Below are 15,993 nucleotides of genomic sequence, written 5' to 3' on the forward strand. Positions count from 1 at the left end.
GACGACGAAGCCAATGAAGACACAGTGGAAGAAGAACTCTAATGGCCATGATACAGCTGCTGCCCCAGTGACCTTCAAACTACAAAGAGTTGGACCTGGTTTAAGGCAAAGGTTATTCTGGGAACAGAAGACTTGAATCTAACACTTGTACTCATTGAGGGTGTTTCTAAAGAGGGGTCACTGCATTTCACAAGGGACCTTGTGAATCTCAGGCTAGCCTGGAACTCTTATGTGTAGCTGAGGATGACCCTAAACTTCTGGCCCTCTTGCCTTCACCTCCCAAGTGCTTGTATTAGAGGTATGTGCTACCATATTGGACCGAGAAACAAACCCAGGGTTTCCTGCATGCTAGGCAAGCACTCAACTGAGCTACATCCCCAGCTCCTGAATTATGTCTCTACCTGGAGGTCAGGTCAAAGTGAACAGGACTCTAATGGCTATACAATTATAGTGAAGCACCTGGAGGCGACACCTCCACCTCACACCAACACAAGTGGAACAAGACTACAGGTCTCAGGGTCCCTGTGGAGCAAGGAAAGCAAATACCTGTCCCCAGACCCGCCAGTCACACAAATAAGCGCACCTGGTATCCCACCGTAAGCAGTCATTGTCTTGTTGGTTTATTGGCCTAGAGGATTGGAAACACACACAAATCTGGAGATAAATAATGGTCAGTTTCTCTAAATCTGGGTCCTCACTACATATGGAGCTAGAGTCTAGAATTCTAAATCTTGCGTGCTGTGGCTCAGAACCAGTGGCCTCCCACGCTATCCCCCTTCTTCCCAGGGAACATGGGGGGAAGGGCACAAACTGACAAGACTTGATCATCTTCAAATGACAAAATTGCAAAATCTCAAATTTCCAATACCTGAAACTCACAATATTGAAACCTTCCAGCTCAAATACATATTTTTAAGTTTTTGCTTTGCCACAACTCTGTTGCCAAATTCTGGAAGCTATTCTCCTCACCCATATTGAAATAAAAAATAAACACTTATAATCTCAATTCTTCCAAAAGGTCCGTGGTTTTAGAATTTTGATGTGTTCTGAAATTCAAATCCCACAGTCCACTTTCATCCCTTCTACTCTCCTGACTCCCTCAGGGGAGTGCAGGTGAAGGGCACAGGGGCTGTTGCATCTACCCCTGCCTTCAGGCCTTCCTCAGCCTCTCTTGTGGTTCCGCTGTATATATAGATATATTTATATATATAATTTGTGTAGATATATATATGTATTCTTTATTACGTATTTTTTTTTTTTTTGCAGTTTTTTCTAAAGTGCCAGAAACAAGATTTATGGGAGTTTTTAGTGATTTTTTTTCTTTTATCTTTTTCTTTTTTTTCTTTTTTTTTTTTAATTTTTCCCTGTTTGAAACTTTTTCCCTCTTAAAAACTGGAACTTGGTACATTCAGTAGGAAATTCTTCACTCAGGCTGTGGCCAAGACCAAGAAAAGTGCAAAGAGGCAGAGGAGGAATGGAGTGACCCCTCCCTCCGATTAACATTCAGGAAGCCTGTCAAAAACCTCCCCCTTCCTATGGCCTGGGAGGTTAGGAGGGGGCAGGGAGATGCTCCTGGCCTTTCCAAACTCACCTCCCTCGGAAAGCCATGGCCTTACCCTCTTCACAGTAGGCCAGAGGGCGCCATCTTGGCCTCAGAAAACAGTAGCCGAGAGGAAGACTGTCATTTTGATTTAAACAGTCTTCTCCTTTTTAAAGTCATACTCCTCTAATTCCCACATCAGGTTTGCTCCCCGAAACTGGCTCTCCCCGTGAGCTGGTTGGGGTGGGTAATATGGGAAATACCCATCTAATCACACATTAGGGAGGCCCCATTTTCAACAAGAAATAGGAACAAGCATTTCCTAATCTTCCCCGCTGGAAGGAAACATAGGGACCCTGACCAGGGTTAACTAGTGCAAAGTAGGGATTAGGGACTATTTGAAATCCCTGCACCCCATTCCTAGGCTGGGATCTTTGGGTGTGGGGAACTGAGTCAAAGATGGGGTATAAGGTGCTATTTTGGAGGCAGAGTTGGTGGGGATACCCCAAAGCCCACCAGAAGAGGAAGATGGTTCCCTTGAAACCATCTGGAGTGATTGATGAGGACAGTGACACTAAGGAGACAGGTAAAGGTAGGGGTGGAAGGTAATGTGCAAATCTTGGGCTTGCCCACACATCAAACCCCCAGCAATTTTCTGGCTATTTGGTCTAATCTAGAAGAAACCATAGTGAGGGACTGGCAGGGAGGAAGTAGATTCTCTTCATACCTGGTGCTCAAGTTTGGTTTAGCCCCAAAGAAGCCACATATAAAGGCCAGAAGAGATAGGATCTATTCACCTCTTTGTCTTGGAAGAATCTGGAGTCACTGGATTTGGGGGTAAAGGTAGGGCCCAAGATTTCCCTGCCCTGTATTGAAAAAGTGCTCAGCCACAGGACACCTCCCATCTCCTTTTGACCTGGATTGGGTTAGGGCATCTCCAAAGTCTAGGAGCACAGGAAGGAACATGGAAGATCCAAAGGCTTGGAAGCCAAGGAAGCATGGCATCGTAATATGAAACAAGGACAGAGAAACCCACCCTTGGGAAGAACGGAAACCAAAGCCATGCTTCCAGGCTGGTGGGTCAGATATCACAATGGTCTGGTCCAGGCCCTGGGCCATAGAGAATGGAATGTGCTAGGAAGCATCTAGGGCGGGGCTTAAAGGAAGCTTCAGAACAGCAGGCATCATTAGGTGAGAGAGATGGTGTCCCCCTAGGTTTGCAAATCAGGGGAGCGGGTTAGACATTCAGAACGGGTGGGGCTGTGAGTAGATTCAGTAAGTATATTGCTCAGTTGCCCCAAGGGCTGGAGAAGGGATGGGAGCTGGCTCTACCCCTCACAGGAGCCATTCCCTGGAAAAGATGGAGAGGGGAACCACCAAAAACCCCTTCTTAGGGGGTGGGGGAGACTACAATCACACAAAGCGGCCTGACTCCTGAGCTTCAGGGGCCCCCAATCCCTGCACTAGTGTGATGGGGCTCCCAAGGGGCAGGGAGGCCAGGGAGCTGATAGTGATGAGGGGCTCAGGAAGGGTGGCATCTGGTGAAAGGGGGACCTGGCCTTAGTGCTCACCCCACATCTCCCTTTTGGGTTCTCTCAACCCCTGCCGGTTCCCCTACTCCCTTAGGGGGAACTGGCAGAGAAAGAGTTGGGGGAGGTGGGGTTGGTGGAGTATGGGGTGCTGCTTGAGGGTTCACTGCGTAGCCAAAGACCCCTGGTAGGAAGGGGAGGGCCCCCCCACCCTTTTCATCAGGTAGGACCATGTTGAGAGCAACTGGGAGAGCAGCCAAGTTGCTGAAGTTGTAAGGGTAGGCAGCTAGAAGCTGGGGGCCATAGACGAGCGGGTAGGGTTCAGGGTAGAAGGTGACTTTGGCGGCCCCCATCCCCTCCATCCGGTCTCCATCAGAAGCTCCCACTAGCCCCTCATTCCCAGCTTTTCCTCTGCCACCTCCGGGCTCCCGGCCGCCTCCTATCAGGGCCAGGGGAAATTCCTGTACAGGTGGGTACACATAGCTGCCCCCACCTGCTACTGGGGGCTCCTCACCCCCAGAGATGACCGGGTCCTGGAGTGAGGCAGTTTCAGGAGCTTCGGCAACAGCGCTGCCACCGCCTGCCTCCCCACTTGATGAGGATACTTGCATCTCTTGGGGGGCTTCCTCCTTGACATCACTGGGTCTGGGGCCAATGCTGCCTTTGGAATAGGCAATGACAGGTGTGGGAGTGCCCCCAGGCCGCTCCACAGCATGCCTCTGCACGTGTCGGTTCAGGGCAGCTGCCGTCTTGCACACCTTGGCACAGTGTGGGCAGGTGAATCGGGAGGAAGACCTCTTCCCAGTCCTGGAGCCGTGGGATTCCCCGCTGTGTGCTTCCTGGTGCTTTCTCAGCTTCCTCAGGGTGGCAAAGGTCTGGGCACAGTCTCCGCAACGGTGCCTCCGCTCACCACGACCTCGTCCTCCTGGGCCCTCCACTGATGGGTTCTCCTCCCAGGCCCTTCGCTCCAGTTTCTGCCTCCAGTGTGGTGGTCTCCGTCCTCGGGGCAGTCCACTGGCGCCACCAAGGCCACTGGCAGTAGCTCCAGCCTTGCGCTTAGGCTTGTATGAGTAGTAGGGCCTCCAGAGCTGATCTTCCCCTCCAGCCTTTGACTCCTCCTGGTCCTCCTCCTCTTCCTCCTCCTCCTCACTCTCCTCTATTTCTTCTCCACTCAGCTCTCCAGGATGCAAGTCAGTTTCTGAGATGCGACGCTTGACAATGGCTTCCTCCCCAATTCGCACAGTGATCTGACACAGTGGAGGTGGAGCCTGAAGCTGAGAGGAGCCTCGGCCTGTCCCCGTGGGGGACACCCCACTCCCGCTGACCCCACCCACAGGTTTGGCTGTGTAAGTCAGAGTTCTCCCAGCCCGCAGATTCCGGCTCTTGGCCTCCTCTGTGGCTGAGGCTGGCCCTGCAGCCGTGGCTGGGCTGGTGGGTGTTGCTGCAGGCTCAGAGGGAGGAGGTGGGTACTCTCGTTTCTTGGGGGGTCTTGGGGGAGTCGTGTAAGTGATGACTGAGGCAGCTTGGGACCCTGCTGTGCTGGCTGGACCACCCCCGGCCCCACCACTGCTACTACTTCCATGGACAATGACAGAGGGAGCTGGATGAGCAAAGGTGATGACAGAGTGGGGCGGGCCAGGCTCTGGGGCAGGCGGGGGTAGGGGTGGGGGGCTGGCTGTCATTGCTGCAGGGGCTTGTGTGTGGAGGCTTGGAGAAGGGGGGGCCTCAGGGGCTCCCTGACTGTAGGTCTTGTAGGGCCGCTTGGCTGCCCGCATGGGGAGCAGGCGGTACAGCTTGAGGGTATTAAGCTTGGGCTTGTAGCCTCCATTGGGTGTCTTCTCACTGGCTAGGAGGCCGGGACTAATGCCATGGAAGGCTCGCTGGTGGGTCTTCAGGTTATAATAGGTGACAAAGGTTTCCCAGCAGAAGATGCACTGGTACCTGGGCCAGGACAGCAGGGAATAGGGCAGGAACAGAGCCACTTGAGTTAGAGGCCCTGAAGGCAGGACCTCATCTTGCCCTGTCATCTGTAGCCCTCAAACTTCTAACCCCACCCCCCAGCACCTGATATCCTTCCTTCCTGCTGCTTGCTTGTCCCTGCTAGCCTCTGGAGCAGACCTAGACCAAGCTCAGCACCCTGCCTCTGGCTAGCTCCAACTCTCAGCCTCAGCTGTTCTGTTGCCAAACAGGAACAGTCACATCGTTTAGCCCTCCAAATGCCTCCTGTGGTACAAAGGACACGAAGAAGATGCTAAGGGTGCTATTCTGTGTGTTCTGAGTCCCAGGAGGCAGGCCTGTGTTCCCACACTCCTCTCCCGTGAGGGCAAACTTCCCTTTCCATCCTAACTTTTCCCATAGCCTGGAGGGGCAGGCAAGATGCTGCCATCTAGTAAGGCAATTGGGGCTGAAAGGAGGCAAGTGGGGCAGTGAGCTGGGACCAGGACAAGAGCAGATCCCAGTGTGGATACACCCAGTGTGGATACATGGCTTTCCAGACCCCACACTCTGCCCACCCCTCCCTTGTTCACCTGAGGTCACTCACCTGCGCTCTCCCGTGTGCCACACCTCGTGCTTGGTGCGGTACTCAGCCAGGGCAAACACCTTCTCGCAGTAGCGACAGGGGTACTTCCTCCGCCATGAGTGTACATTGCTGTGCCGCTTCAGGCTGGACAGGGTCACGTAGGAACGCTCGCAGGCCGCGCACACATAGAGCACATGGCCGCCCACCACCTTCACCACGTGCTCAGGGCCGTCTCTGAAGCCCACTGGTTGTGGCAGGGCTGAGGCATCCACTCCTGCAGGGCCCCCAGGACCGGAGCTCGCAGCTCCCAGGCCTGCAGATCCCCGAGTGTTGGACCCCCGTCGACACTGAACTTCATGTGTCTGCAGCCTCTTGGGATGGATGAAGCTTTTTCCACATCGAGGGCAGGGAAAGGGCCGCCGGGGTAAGGAGGGTTGTGAGTCAAGAGCCTGGGTCTCAGCTTTGTCACCCTCCCACTCGCCATCTGGTCTAGGCCCTGGCCCCAAACTGTCTTCTTTAGGCTGTGAGGTGGCCAGGGAAGTTGGAGCAGGAGGTACCCAGGTATCACCTCCTTCCCCCAGGCCCTGTAGGCGGGAGATACCCAGCCGTCGCCCGAGAGCTCCAATCTCTGCCACAGCTGCCCCATCCCCTCCCCCATCAGGGAGTGCAAGCCGGGCACTATAGATGAAGTTGAGGACATCGGAAAAGGCAGCTGCAGGGACCCCGGGCAGCTCTAGGACCCGTGGAGGGGATGAAGAGTGAGGAGGGGCTGGAGTGGGAGAGGAGCGGGGAGAAGAGGAAGAGGCAGCTGTGGTGGTTGCAGGGCTGGGAGCTGAGCCACCAGCAATCGGTGGGAGGGGCAGTGGAGCTGAAGCTAGTAGGGCTTCTCTGAAGAAGGGACTAGAGGCAGCCAAGACGCTGCGGTGAGCAGGGAACTTGGTGTCTCCGGCTATGAGGGTGACGTCACAGAAGAGTCCGCGGAGCCGCTGCTCATTGAGCTGGTGCAGGACGGCAGGGGCATGGGACGGGTCCGTCACCTCTGCAGGGGGTGGCATGGTGCCAGCCTAGACGCGGGGGGAGGGGGGAAGAGGCCAGGGAGAGTCTCAGAGACTCTTCGAGATGAATGGAGTTAAAGGTTGGTCAGAATCTTGTGGGAGGCTGAATAACTCAGGTTACAGAAGCCACCCAGAATCAAACCAATGTCCAAGACCAGTAAGTCTAACATCTGGGCCAGAAAAGACCAGGGATACCTCAGGTCATAGTGAAGGTCAAGTGGTCATGACCTCCAGAATCACAGTAAGCAATGGAAGGGACACTTTCCACACCCAACCATTTTTCAGTACTGGACAAAATGGCTGCCTTTGCTGGCCTCCTTCCTTACATCTACCCTTTCCTGGCTGTAGGTCTCCCAGCCCCTCTCACCTGAGAACATAGCCAACATGGAGCAGAGTAGCGGCTCAGCAAGTTCCTTCAGCCTGGCCTTTTCCTTCTGCAAAGAAACGGATTGTGTCAGAAATCAAAAGGAGGCAGGATGGGGTCCTTACAAGGCAAGGGGCATGGGCATCAGTACACCGAAGTCACAGACACACACCTGCTCTGAAAACCCTGCTCCCTCCCAGGAGCCTGTCAAGCTATTTGGCTAAATCCAATCAGACCAAGGAGGCCACACAGATTATCGCTGAGCCTAGCTCTGCTGGCCCTGAGAAAGACAGCAACAAGATAATTTGCATATGCTCCGTTCACCTCAATGTGACACAGCAACACAGTTCAACCCCACAGGTTCAGGACAGCCTCAGATCACTCTAATCCGTTTGGCCCAATCTTGAGACTTGAAGAGATCAAAGATTTGCATTTTTTTTTTTATTACAAGTGGATTTTTTTCCATATCAAAATGGAGCTCTTTTTTTTCTCCCATTCTAACCTGTTTAATTTTCACATTAGGAGTGTGCCTTCTCATATACATCACAGACCCCAAAACCTTAGTGGGGCCTTTCTAGCCCAAGTACCATGTGACCATGGACACGCAGATGTGCCTGCTTGCTCTAGTCTCTAGCAGACACCAGGAAGGTAAACCAGACCAAGAGGGAGGGGCTTCAAGTCCTGTTCCTTACTCTGAGACCTTTGCTTTGTGGATTTTGTCTTTAAAGCTGATGGTGGGAGTCTGGCATTGGTGGTGCATGCCTTTAGTTCCAGCACTCGGAAGGCAGAGGCAGGTGGATCTCTGTGGGTTCCAGGACAAGCTCCAAAGCCACACAGAGAAACCCTGTCTCTCAGAAAACAAACAAAAAGCTGGTGGTGGTTTTATCCCTTCCACACCTCTTGCTGAGAGAGGTTCATCCAAATGGAACAGTAGGCAACGCAAATGTGAGCTGTGGTAATCACAAGTGAGGGCACTTCACAGCAGTGCTGGGCACTGCAAGTCTTAGTTTCCCGTTTTTCAGTTGAGGATCTGAGTTCCAGTCAGGCACATCCCTTATCCAAGGTCACATGGCTGGTAATGAGTAGAGACTGCTTGGGTTCTTCTCATTCACCCTCAATGGAGCCAAGAAGTTCTGGCCCCTTCTATATGCCATGCATGGGTCACACATATCTTCATTAGTGTCCCACAACAGAGGCACCTGGTCTAATTTTCATTATCCCCCCCAAATACTCCTTTCTTATTGATTACCTATGTTACCTCAACTAAAGGCAACACCTCACATCATGTTCCCTAAGAGATGGCTCGGATTCCTGTTCTGGGCAAGAAGGAAAGTGGTAAACAGGACAGTAATCCAAAGTCGTAACCACCGTGCCAGGCACAGAACAAGAGTTCCAAGCATTGGCCCATGTGTTGCTGCATTGTGGATGTGGCAAGAGCTCTGGGGACAGAGTGCCACCTCACCTGTTGTCTGTAGTCGTTGCCGCTTACTCCCTTCCACGGTGGCCTCAGAACTGCATCTGCACTATCTCATTTCTCCTCGTCACTTGCCATGGGCCTCTCCGCTTTAAGATGATAGGGTCGCAGGCACACTAGGAAGCTTGTGCAAGGCTGTCTAACCAGTTAGTAGCTAGGCTGGGATTTGACCATATAAAGTTCAGCTTTAAAGCCTCCAGTGACTTCAGTATACCATGAAAAGGATGTTAACAGTCTCTGCGGGAACACTGCTAGCCTACCTAGAATTTTTGTGAAAATTAGGTGGCTCCTTCTCCCAGGAAGCCATGTAAAGATGAGCAAAGTCACTTGGATTCAAGTCCCCATTCACTAGAGGCCAGCCAGCATTGCCCACCTGCACCAAATGCTATGAGATGGGTGACTCCAGACGTGTACCTGTGTGTGGACTGCCATGGTATGGGACTGAGAAGAGGTTAAACAGATTCATCTTCAGGTCAAGGGAATGTAATGATGTGGTGATCTGTTCCTGGCTTTGCTGCTAACTCCCTTGGACTTTAGATCACAGATGAAGACACTAGCTACATCTGTGATCTGGGAAAAGTTACTTAACCTTTATCTCAGTTTCTTTGTCTGTATGGAGAGGGTGATAAATAGTTCCCACCATGTGGGGTGGTGATAAAAATAAAATGAGCTAATAACTGGTAGACTCAACCAACCAGGGATCAATAGTATTCCAAAATGCTGCTCCTCTACTGAACACGCACAGACTTTATTCTCTTGGGATTAGTCTCTACACAACACAATAGGACAATTATTTAAACAGGTGTGGTGGGACATGAATCCAAGTAAGCAAAGTAAAACAAAACTCCCAAAACTACTTGTGTGGAATTTATGTGACATTAAACATTTTAAGTAGAGATAACAGCAACTATGACACCATTTTGTTTATTCTGAGACAGGGTTTTATATAGCTCTGACCTTGAACTGATCAAGGATGGTCTTAAACCCCTTCCTGATCTTATTGTCTCTACCTCCCCAGTGCTGGGATTATAGAAATACAACATTTTATAATTATATAAACAACTTGAACCTAAGGATTTCAATATCCATGGGGCACTCTGGAACCACTCTCTCGTGGATACTATGGGATGACTGTGCCTAATCTTGGAACTTAGCCCTGGAAAATGGTGAGGAAAGTGATGAAGAAAAGGTCAGGTGTTGGTGGTGCACGCCTTTAGTCCCAGCACTTGGGAGGCAGAGACAGGTAGATCTCTGTGAGCTCCAGGTCAGCCTGGTTCCAAGACAGCCTTCAAAGCTACAAAGAATCGCTGTCTCAAAAAACAAAACAAAAAAAGGGATGAAGAAAAAAGGCAGAATTTGGGCTTCAAGGTGAGTTTGGTGGATGGCTGGAGGGATGGCTCAGCAGTTAAGAACACTGCCTGCTCTTCTAGAGGATCCAGGTTCAATTCCCAGCACCTACATGACAATTTACAACAGTCCCAGGGGAATCCCATGCCTTCTTCTGACCTCCATGGGCAGCAGACTGGTATATGGTACCTAGACATGCATGCATGTCTCATATACATTAAGTAAATAAACAATTTTGAAAGGATGAGTTTGGTGGTTCTGTGATTTTAAAGTTGTTTGTCCCCTCTTTCTGTCTCTGTTTCTGTCTCTCTCTCTCTCTCTCTCTCTCTCTCTCTCTCTCTGTGTGTGTGTGTGTGTGTGTGTGTGTGTGTGTAACTGGGGACTGAACCGAAGGCTTCAAGCATGCTAGCAAAGCACCCTGTCACTGGCCTACATGTCTCTACTCTTAACTGACTGAGCAACCTCAGGTGCCCCTGAGCACATACACCAGGGTGCTGCATCCTTGGCTGTTCTGCCATCTGGGTTCTTTTCTCCAGAGCCCCTCATATCTCTGTTCTGTGTCCCTTAAGCTTTGACTCAAGTCACCTGGCTTAGGGGCCTTCCATAGCCCCTTCCTACTTTTCAAAACTTCACATCTCCCAGTCCATGCATTTCTCCTGTGTCACTTAGTAAAACACACTGCTCATTTATCTCTAATGTGGGCTCCAAGGAGAGCAGGAGTGGGAATTTTTGACTATGCTGTTTACTCAAGTTTCTTGTTCTTAGAACAGTGCCTAGTGCATAATGAGACGTTAAAAAAAATATAGGCTGAAGGTACAGCACAAGGGTAGGAAAACTCCCCAGCATGGCTTTGGGTCACACCTCAGCCCGGAGAATGATGAGAGATGGCAGAATGGCAGGGTTTTGGTACGTGAAAGAATCTGTGTTGGTGGCACAAGCCTTTAATCTCAGCACTCTGGAGGTTACTTTTGGCTGTATAATGGAACTTTTCTAAAACAAATAAACTATTCTTTCTGGAGTCTCTTCTCTCAAAAAAGAAGCCATCCTTGGAGCTGAGGAGGAAGACCATATCTTGATGTTTGAGACACTCACAGTTCGCCTGATACATTCCTAGAGGCGCTATATACATCGTCTCATTTAATTATATCCTTGAAGCCACCCACAATAGTCACAGTAGGTATTTATAATCGCCCAATTTTACAGAAAAGGAAACTGAGACTCAGAGAGGATAAGCTTTGTTCAAGGTCACATAGATTGTAAGTAAAAGCCAAAATTTGAATCCAGGCTTGGATGACCCTAGAGGCTGAATCCTGCCCTGAAGAGCCTATAGCAAGCCAGCTGGTTACATAAATGACCACACAAACTCTCACGTGCTGTGTTAACTGTGTCACATCTGACTCCACCTTTTCCCTTGCTTCCAAATCCAGCAGTCACCAAGTCCAGCTGAAATTGCATGGAAATGACCTGCAAGCCTTCTCAAGCCCCTCTGCCTGCCAATCTAGTTCAAGTCCCTTGTTAACACTCACATGGGTCAAGGCAATGGACTACAGGCTATCTACTTGCTCATAGGTTTATCTCTTCCACCCTGCTTTCTTCCACTGAGAGTCCTTAGCACTAACTGCAGTTTAGTGTGACTCCTGGGCTGAAAATGGTCTTTGGACGCCAGGGCTGATAGCTCATGCCTGTAATCCCAGCACTCAGAAGGACTGCAGAGAGTTCAAGGCCACCCTGGGCTACATATTGAGACTCTGTCTTAAAAAACACAAAAGCTAGGGCAAGATAGCTCATAGGGTATAAACAATGCCCCACAAGCCTGGAAACTGAATCCCCAGGATCCACATGGTAGAAGGAGAGAACGAGCTCTTGCAAGCTGTCCTGTGAACTCCACATGTACGCGGTGGCGTGTGTGCAAACACAAATAAACAAATGTAATGGGGAAAAAAAATCAGGGCTGGGGAGACAGTTCTTAAATAACAGCACTTGAGTTGAAATCCCTAGCACCCACATAAAAAACTGGGGTATGGATCTATACCTATTACCCCAGCAAAGTCAGGTGGAGGGCTCACTGGTTGGTTAGCCTAGCCAAAGTGGCAAATTCTGGGGCAATGTCAGACCCTTTCTCAAGCCAATGAGGACAATAGAGGAAGACAACCAATGCCTTGCCTTGGCCTCTATATGTGTACTGGGAACTTGTACCAACAACACATTCAAATGCATGAAATACACACACACACACATATGCACACACTCACACACACACACTTAACACTCTTTCCTTGACCTTTTCCCAGCATCCCTCTAAACTGTTAACACTGAACTAAAATGCGTCTCGTCCTTTGCCCCTTATGTCTCACGAGACAAGGACAACCCTCCTTCTGATTAATCAGTATTCAGTACCCCATGGACAGCATCCACAAGGCAAAGCCACAGATACTCGGAGTCTCACCCCCTTGGCTGGGACTCATGAGAGCGCTGTCTATGAATATGGGTCTTCAAAAACAGATGGGTGAAAGGCTGAAGAGATGTCTCACACTTAAGGACACTTGCTCTGGAAGAGGTCCCAGTTCAATTCCCAGTGTCCATATCGTGGCTCATAACCATCTATGACTCCAGCTGCAGAAGATCCAACACTGTCTTCTGACCACACACACACACACACACACACACACACACACACACACACACACGGAACACAAACATGATGAGCAAAATATTCGTGCACATAAAAAATAAAGCTTTATAATTTTTCAAAATGCATTGGTAAGCCAGGTGTGATGGCTCAAGCCTGTAATCCTAGTATTCAGGAAGTTGAGACAAGATGCTTGCCAAAAATTAGAGGCTAGACTTGGCTAAAGAGTGTGATCCTGTCTCAAAAAAGAAAAAAGAAAGTGAGATGTTCTATAGAAACTGTGGTATATGTATTTGCATGTACATGCCCAACAGTCCAGAAAGTACAGAAGTCTCGCTATGCCAGTGGCTTGGGCCAAGGGATTAACTTCTCTGGGGTTTCAGTGAGGGATTCAGGGTGTCAGAGTGAGGAACAGGTTAAGTGCTGGTGCATAAAAGCCTGGGAACAGCGCCTGTACAGTTAGTGCAAACCAACTGTTTATGGTCACTGTTACTAGTGAAGCTGAGAGCAGGAGATTCTCTGCAGCAGCAGGGCTGATGGGGGCTGCCACAGCTCTAATCTGTTGGCATACATTGGGTCTGCTTTCATATGCGGCTGGAAGATCTGGAGGGCGGGTCATCAGCCCCATCTTTCTTTCTTTCTTTCTTTCTTTTTTTTTTTTTTTTTGGTTTTTCAAGACAGGGTTTCTCTGTATTGCTTTGGAGCCTGTCCTGGAATCCTGGAACTGCTCTGTAAACCAGGCTGGCCTCAAACTCACAGAGATCCACCTGCCTCTGCCTCCCCAGTGCTGGGACTAAAGGCATATGCCACCAACACCCGGCAGACCCATCTTACAGATGTGGAGTAGGACACTCCTAATGCCCCAATGAGGACAATGTAGAGGTACCAGAAAACTCCAGTTCCATGTAGCACTCCCGCCTTACACCTGTCCCACCTATACAGAAGGGCCCAGAGGTGAAGGAAACCTGTTCCAAAGAATCTGCTTAGTGAGCAAATTCTGTCCAAAGCCCTTCTACTGTCACAGGAGTAGGGCCCCATGTGCGTCAGAGATACTCAAAAGGGGGGCAGAGAAAGAGAGAGGGCAAAGCAGCAGGAGGAGACTAAAAACTTCACGATCCTTTTTTCCATTTTAGTGACAAAAGTCACACCCGGCCTTTGCATAAACATGGCCACTCTGTCTAAACTCACTTCCCTTGTAGGCACCAGGACTCTGCGGCCCTGACATGCCTGGTGAGGGGCAAACACAGGGACCCTGCAAAAGGAGCAGTGCCACCAGGCAACACTCATGGCCGCTGCGCTTGCTCTGGCTAATATCTATCTCCTAACCTTGCCATAACATCTCCTGGGCAGCCCTCCACCGTCATGTAAGCACACAGAAGGCAGGCAAGCACACAAAGCTTTCCACTGGTCTCCTGGGTCTGAGGCCCACACTGCCCTTGTCACGCCACCTCCTCCCAAGTGTTTTCTGACCAGCTAGACTCCCTGCCCAACAGCCCAGACAGGCTCCCACAAACAACGTCACAAAAGAATCCCGTGGAGAATGTTGCAAACACGCAACCGTCCTTTGCTTGGCCGCCCATGTTCCCATAAACACATCTTGCACGTCCTGCCCAGAGCCCCTCACACCCGCGCCAGTTGATCCACAAGCTTCAGTTTCTCACGCTCCTGCTAATCAGTAGATCTGAGTTCCAGACAAGCAGCCCCCATGAAACTTGCCCATCACAAACATACAAATCCATCTACCCTCTATCCTCTACACAACTGGACCACACCTCATCAGGACTACAGAAATGGAACTCAGGCATGATACATTCTGATTCAAAGGTCCACAACTGCACTCTTCAAATGGGTACATACTCCCTGCACATTCTGGTGCCCGCTATAACACACACACACACACACACACACACACACACACACACACACCAGTTATACAATAAACAAACATTCATAAACAGTCATGTGTGCAACACAAGACATACCTATAAGAAAACACATGCTGGCAAAACTACACATACAATCCCAGACACCACACACAAGGTATCTGTCACCTAAAGCGACAAGGCCATATCTTGTAATTCTGTACCAAAGAGTACCCCTCCTGCCTTTCTATCTCTATGTAACAGGGAGGGCTCTAGCAGACCCCTCGGTGTCAGACTAGCAAACAGTGGTGCCCAAGAGCAGTTTACCTTGCCCCACAGCACCTTAGGAGGCACAATCTCCAAGACTCACACCAACAACCCTGCCCCGACGGTGCGGCGGTTCCGGGCCCTTGCTTACACTGCGCACCCTGCACACCCCAACTCTGGGGCGCCCAGAGGGCCACCCCTCCCCCCTCTCTGCTTGGCTCCTACGCCATCGCTATCCCAGCAGCTTTCAACGCTTGCCCGGGATCACACCCGCCCTACCCCACCCCCAATCTGCCCCACAGAGGGAGGGGGACATTTGGCTGCAGAATTTAACCCTTCTTAGGTGGAGTGATTGCGACCCTCTCTACGACCCCAGGAGACAAAGTCCCCTCTCCGTGACTCTCTGGACGCCATACCAGGGCGCCCTTAAGTCGCTCCCCAGCGCCGTGCGCGCCCGGGGGCGGGGCCTATTCCAGCCCCCAACCCTTGCGCCCCTAGATCAACCTGGAAGGGGAGCGGTCGCGGGGCGCGTCCCGGGTCCCCGCGGGGCCGGGCAGCGGAAAGAGGGGGCCAAGGTAGTTGGCTCCCGTCCGCCCTAACCCTGCCCGGTTCGCCCCGGGGCCAACCTGACTGCGATGGCGCGGCGTCCGCCAGGCCGGGCTCATCACCGTGGCCGCCCCCGGCCACTCGGGTTTCGCCCTCCTCCAGCTCCGGCTCCAGCTCCTGCCCCGGCCCCCCCCAGCGCCCGGCCCCGGCCCAGCCCCGCCGCCGCCGCCGCCGCCACTGACATCATCGGCTCCCCCCGCCCCGGTCCTCCCCCCCACCCCCGGAAACAGTCCCCCCCCAGCGCCACTGCTGCTGCCGAGAGGAAGCCAGCGCAGCGCAGCAGACACCAACACTGGGTTCTGACGTCCGATGGCCTTGGCCCGGTGGATCCCATACAGGGAAACAAACGACGAAGGACGCAGGGTGGACACCTTGAGGGATGGTGGCCAGGCTGTACTGCTCTAGACCACTCACTCCCTGGGAAAGGACTCCCCCCCACGCCTGCCCTTCCCTCTGTACACTCTTCACTAAGGGGTATACATCGCCTAGAGCATGCTGCGTGTGCACATTTGCTCACCACAGACACGCACGCCATACACATTCTCCGGGGCCGCAGACATACATGGTAGACTCACAGTTGGGCCCAGTGGAACCTATAGACCCAGAGTCAGCATCCTCATAAGGCAAAAGTCCTGGGGCACCCCCTTTCGGGAATGCCTACCGACTTTCACCAGACCCACAGGCAAGGAAGGCCCCAACCTGGCCGAATGGGGGCCTTACATGAACGATCTTGGAATTGGTCTTAACCAGTGGAAATACCTGCTTCTGTGTCCTTGCATATAAACAGGCCTTAGTGTGT

The 15,993-nt window shown here is 51.5% G+C and overlaps 1 protein-coding gene across 3 annotated transcripts; it reads right to left on the bottom strand.

Annotated features, from left to right (window-relative positions):
- Positions 1-604: 604 nt before the first annotated feature.
- On the bottom strand, positions 605-15,363 carry Zbtb4 (zinc finger and BTB domain containing 4). 3 transcript variants are annotated; one of them, XM_051180239.1, is made up of 5 exons: positions 15,215-15,363; positions 7,334-7,418; positions 7,013-7,079; positions 5,612-6,654; positions 605-5,010 (listed from the first exon to the last, which is right to left on the bottom strand). In XM_051180239.1, exons 4-5 carry the CDS (start codon positions 6,643-6,645, stop codon positions 3,108-3,110), a joined length of 2,937 nt encoding a protein of 978 aa, XP_051036196.1. In that variant the 5' UTR covers positions 6,646-6,654; positions 7,013-7,079; positions 7,334-7,418; positions 15,215-15,363; the 3' UTR covers positions 605-3,107. The 3 variants fall into 3 exon arrangements, with proteins under 3 accessions (XP_051036196.1, XP_051036195.1, XP_051036197.1); XM_051180238.1 differs by lacking the exon at positions 7,334-7,418; XM_051180240.1 differs by lacking the exons at positions 7,334-7,418; positions 15,215-15,363 and adding an exon at positions 14,649-14,827.
- Positions 15,364-15,993: the final 630 nt, after the last annotated feature.

This window comes from Phodopus roborovskii, unplaced genomic scaffold (assembly GCF_943737965.1).
Source record: "Phodopus roborovskii unplaced genomic scaffold, PHOROB, whole genome shotgun sequence".
Lineage (NCBI taxonomy): Eukaryota > Metazoa > Chordata > Mammalia > Rodentia > Cricetidae > Phodopus > Phodopus roborovskii.

Bases quoted from the DNA above. Each gene is read 5' to 3' on its own strand.
- Zbtb4 (XM_051180238.1), bottom strand. From the start codon at position 6,645: ATGCCACCCCCTGCAGAGGTGACGGACCCGTCCCATGCCCCTGCCGTC. The intron at 5,011-5,611 runs GTGAGTGACCTC...GTCCTGGCCCAG, and splicing joins TGGCACACGGGAGAGCGCAG to GTACCAGTGCATCTTCTGCT.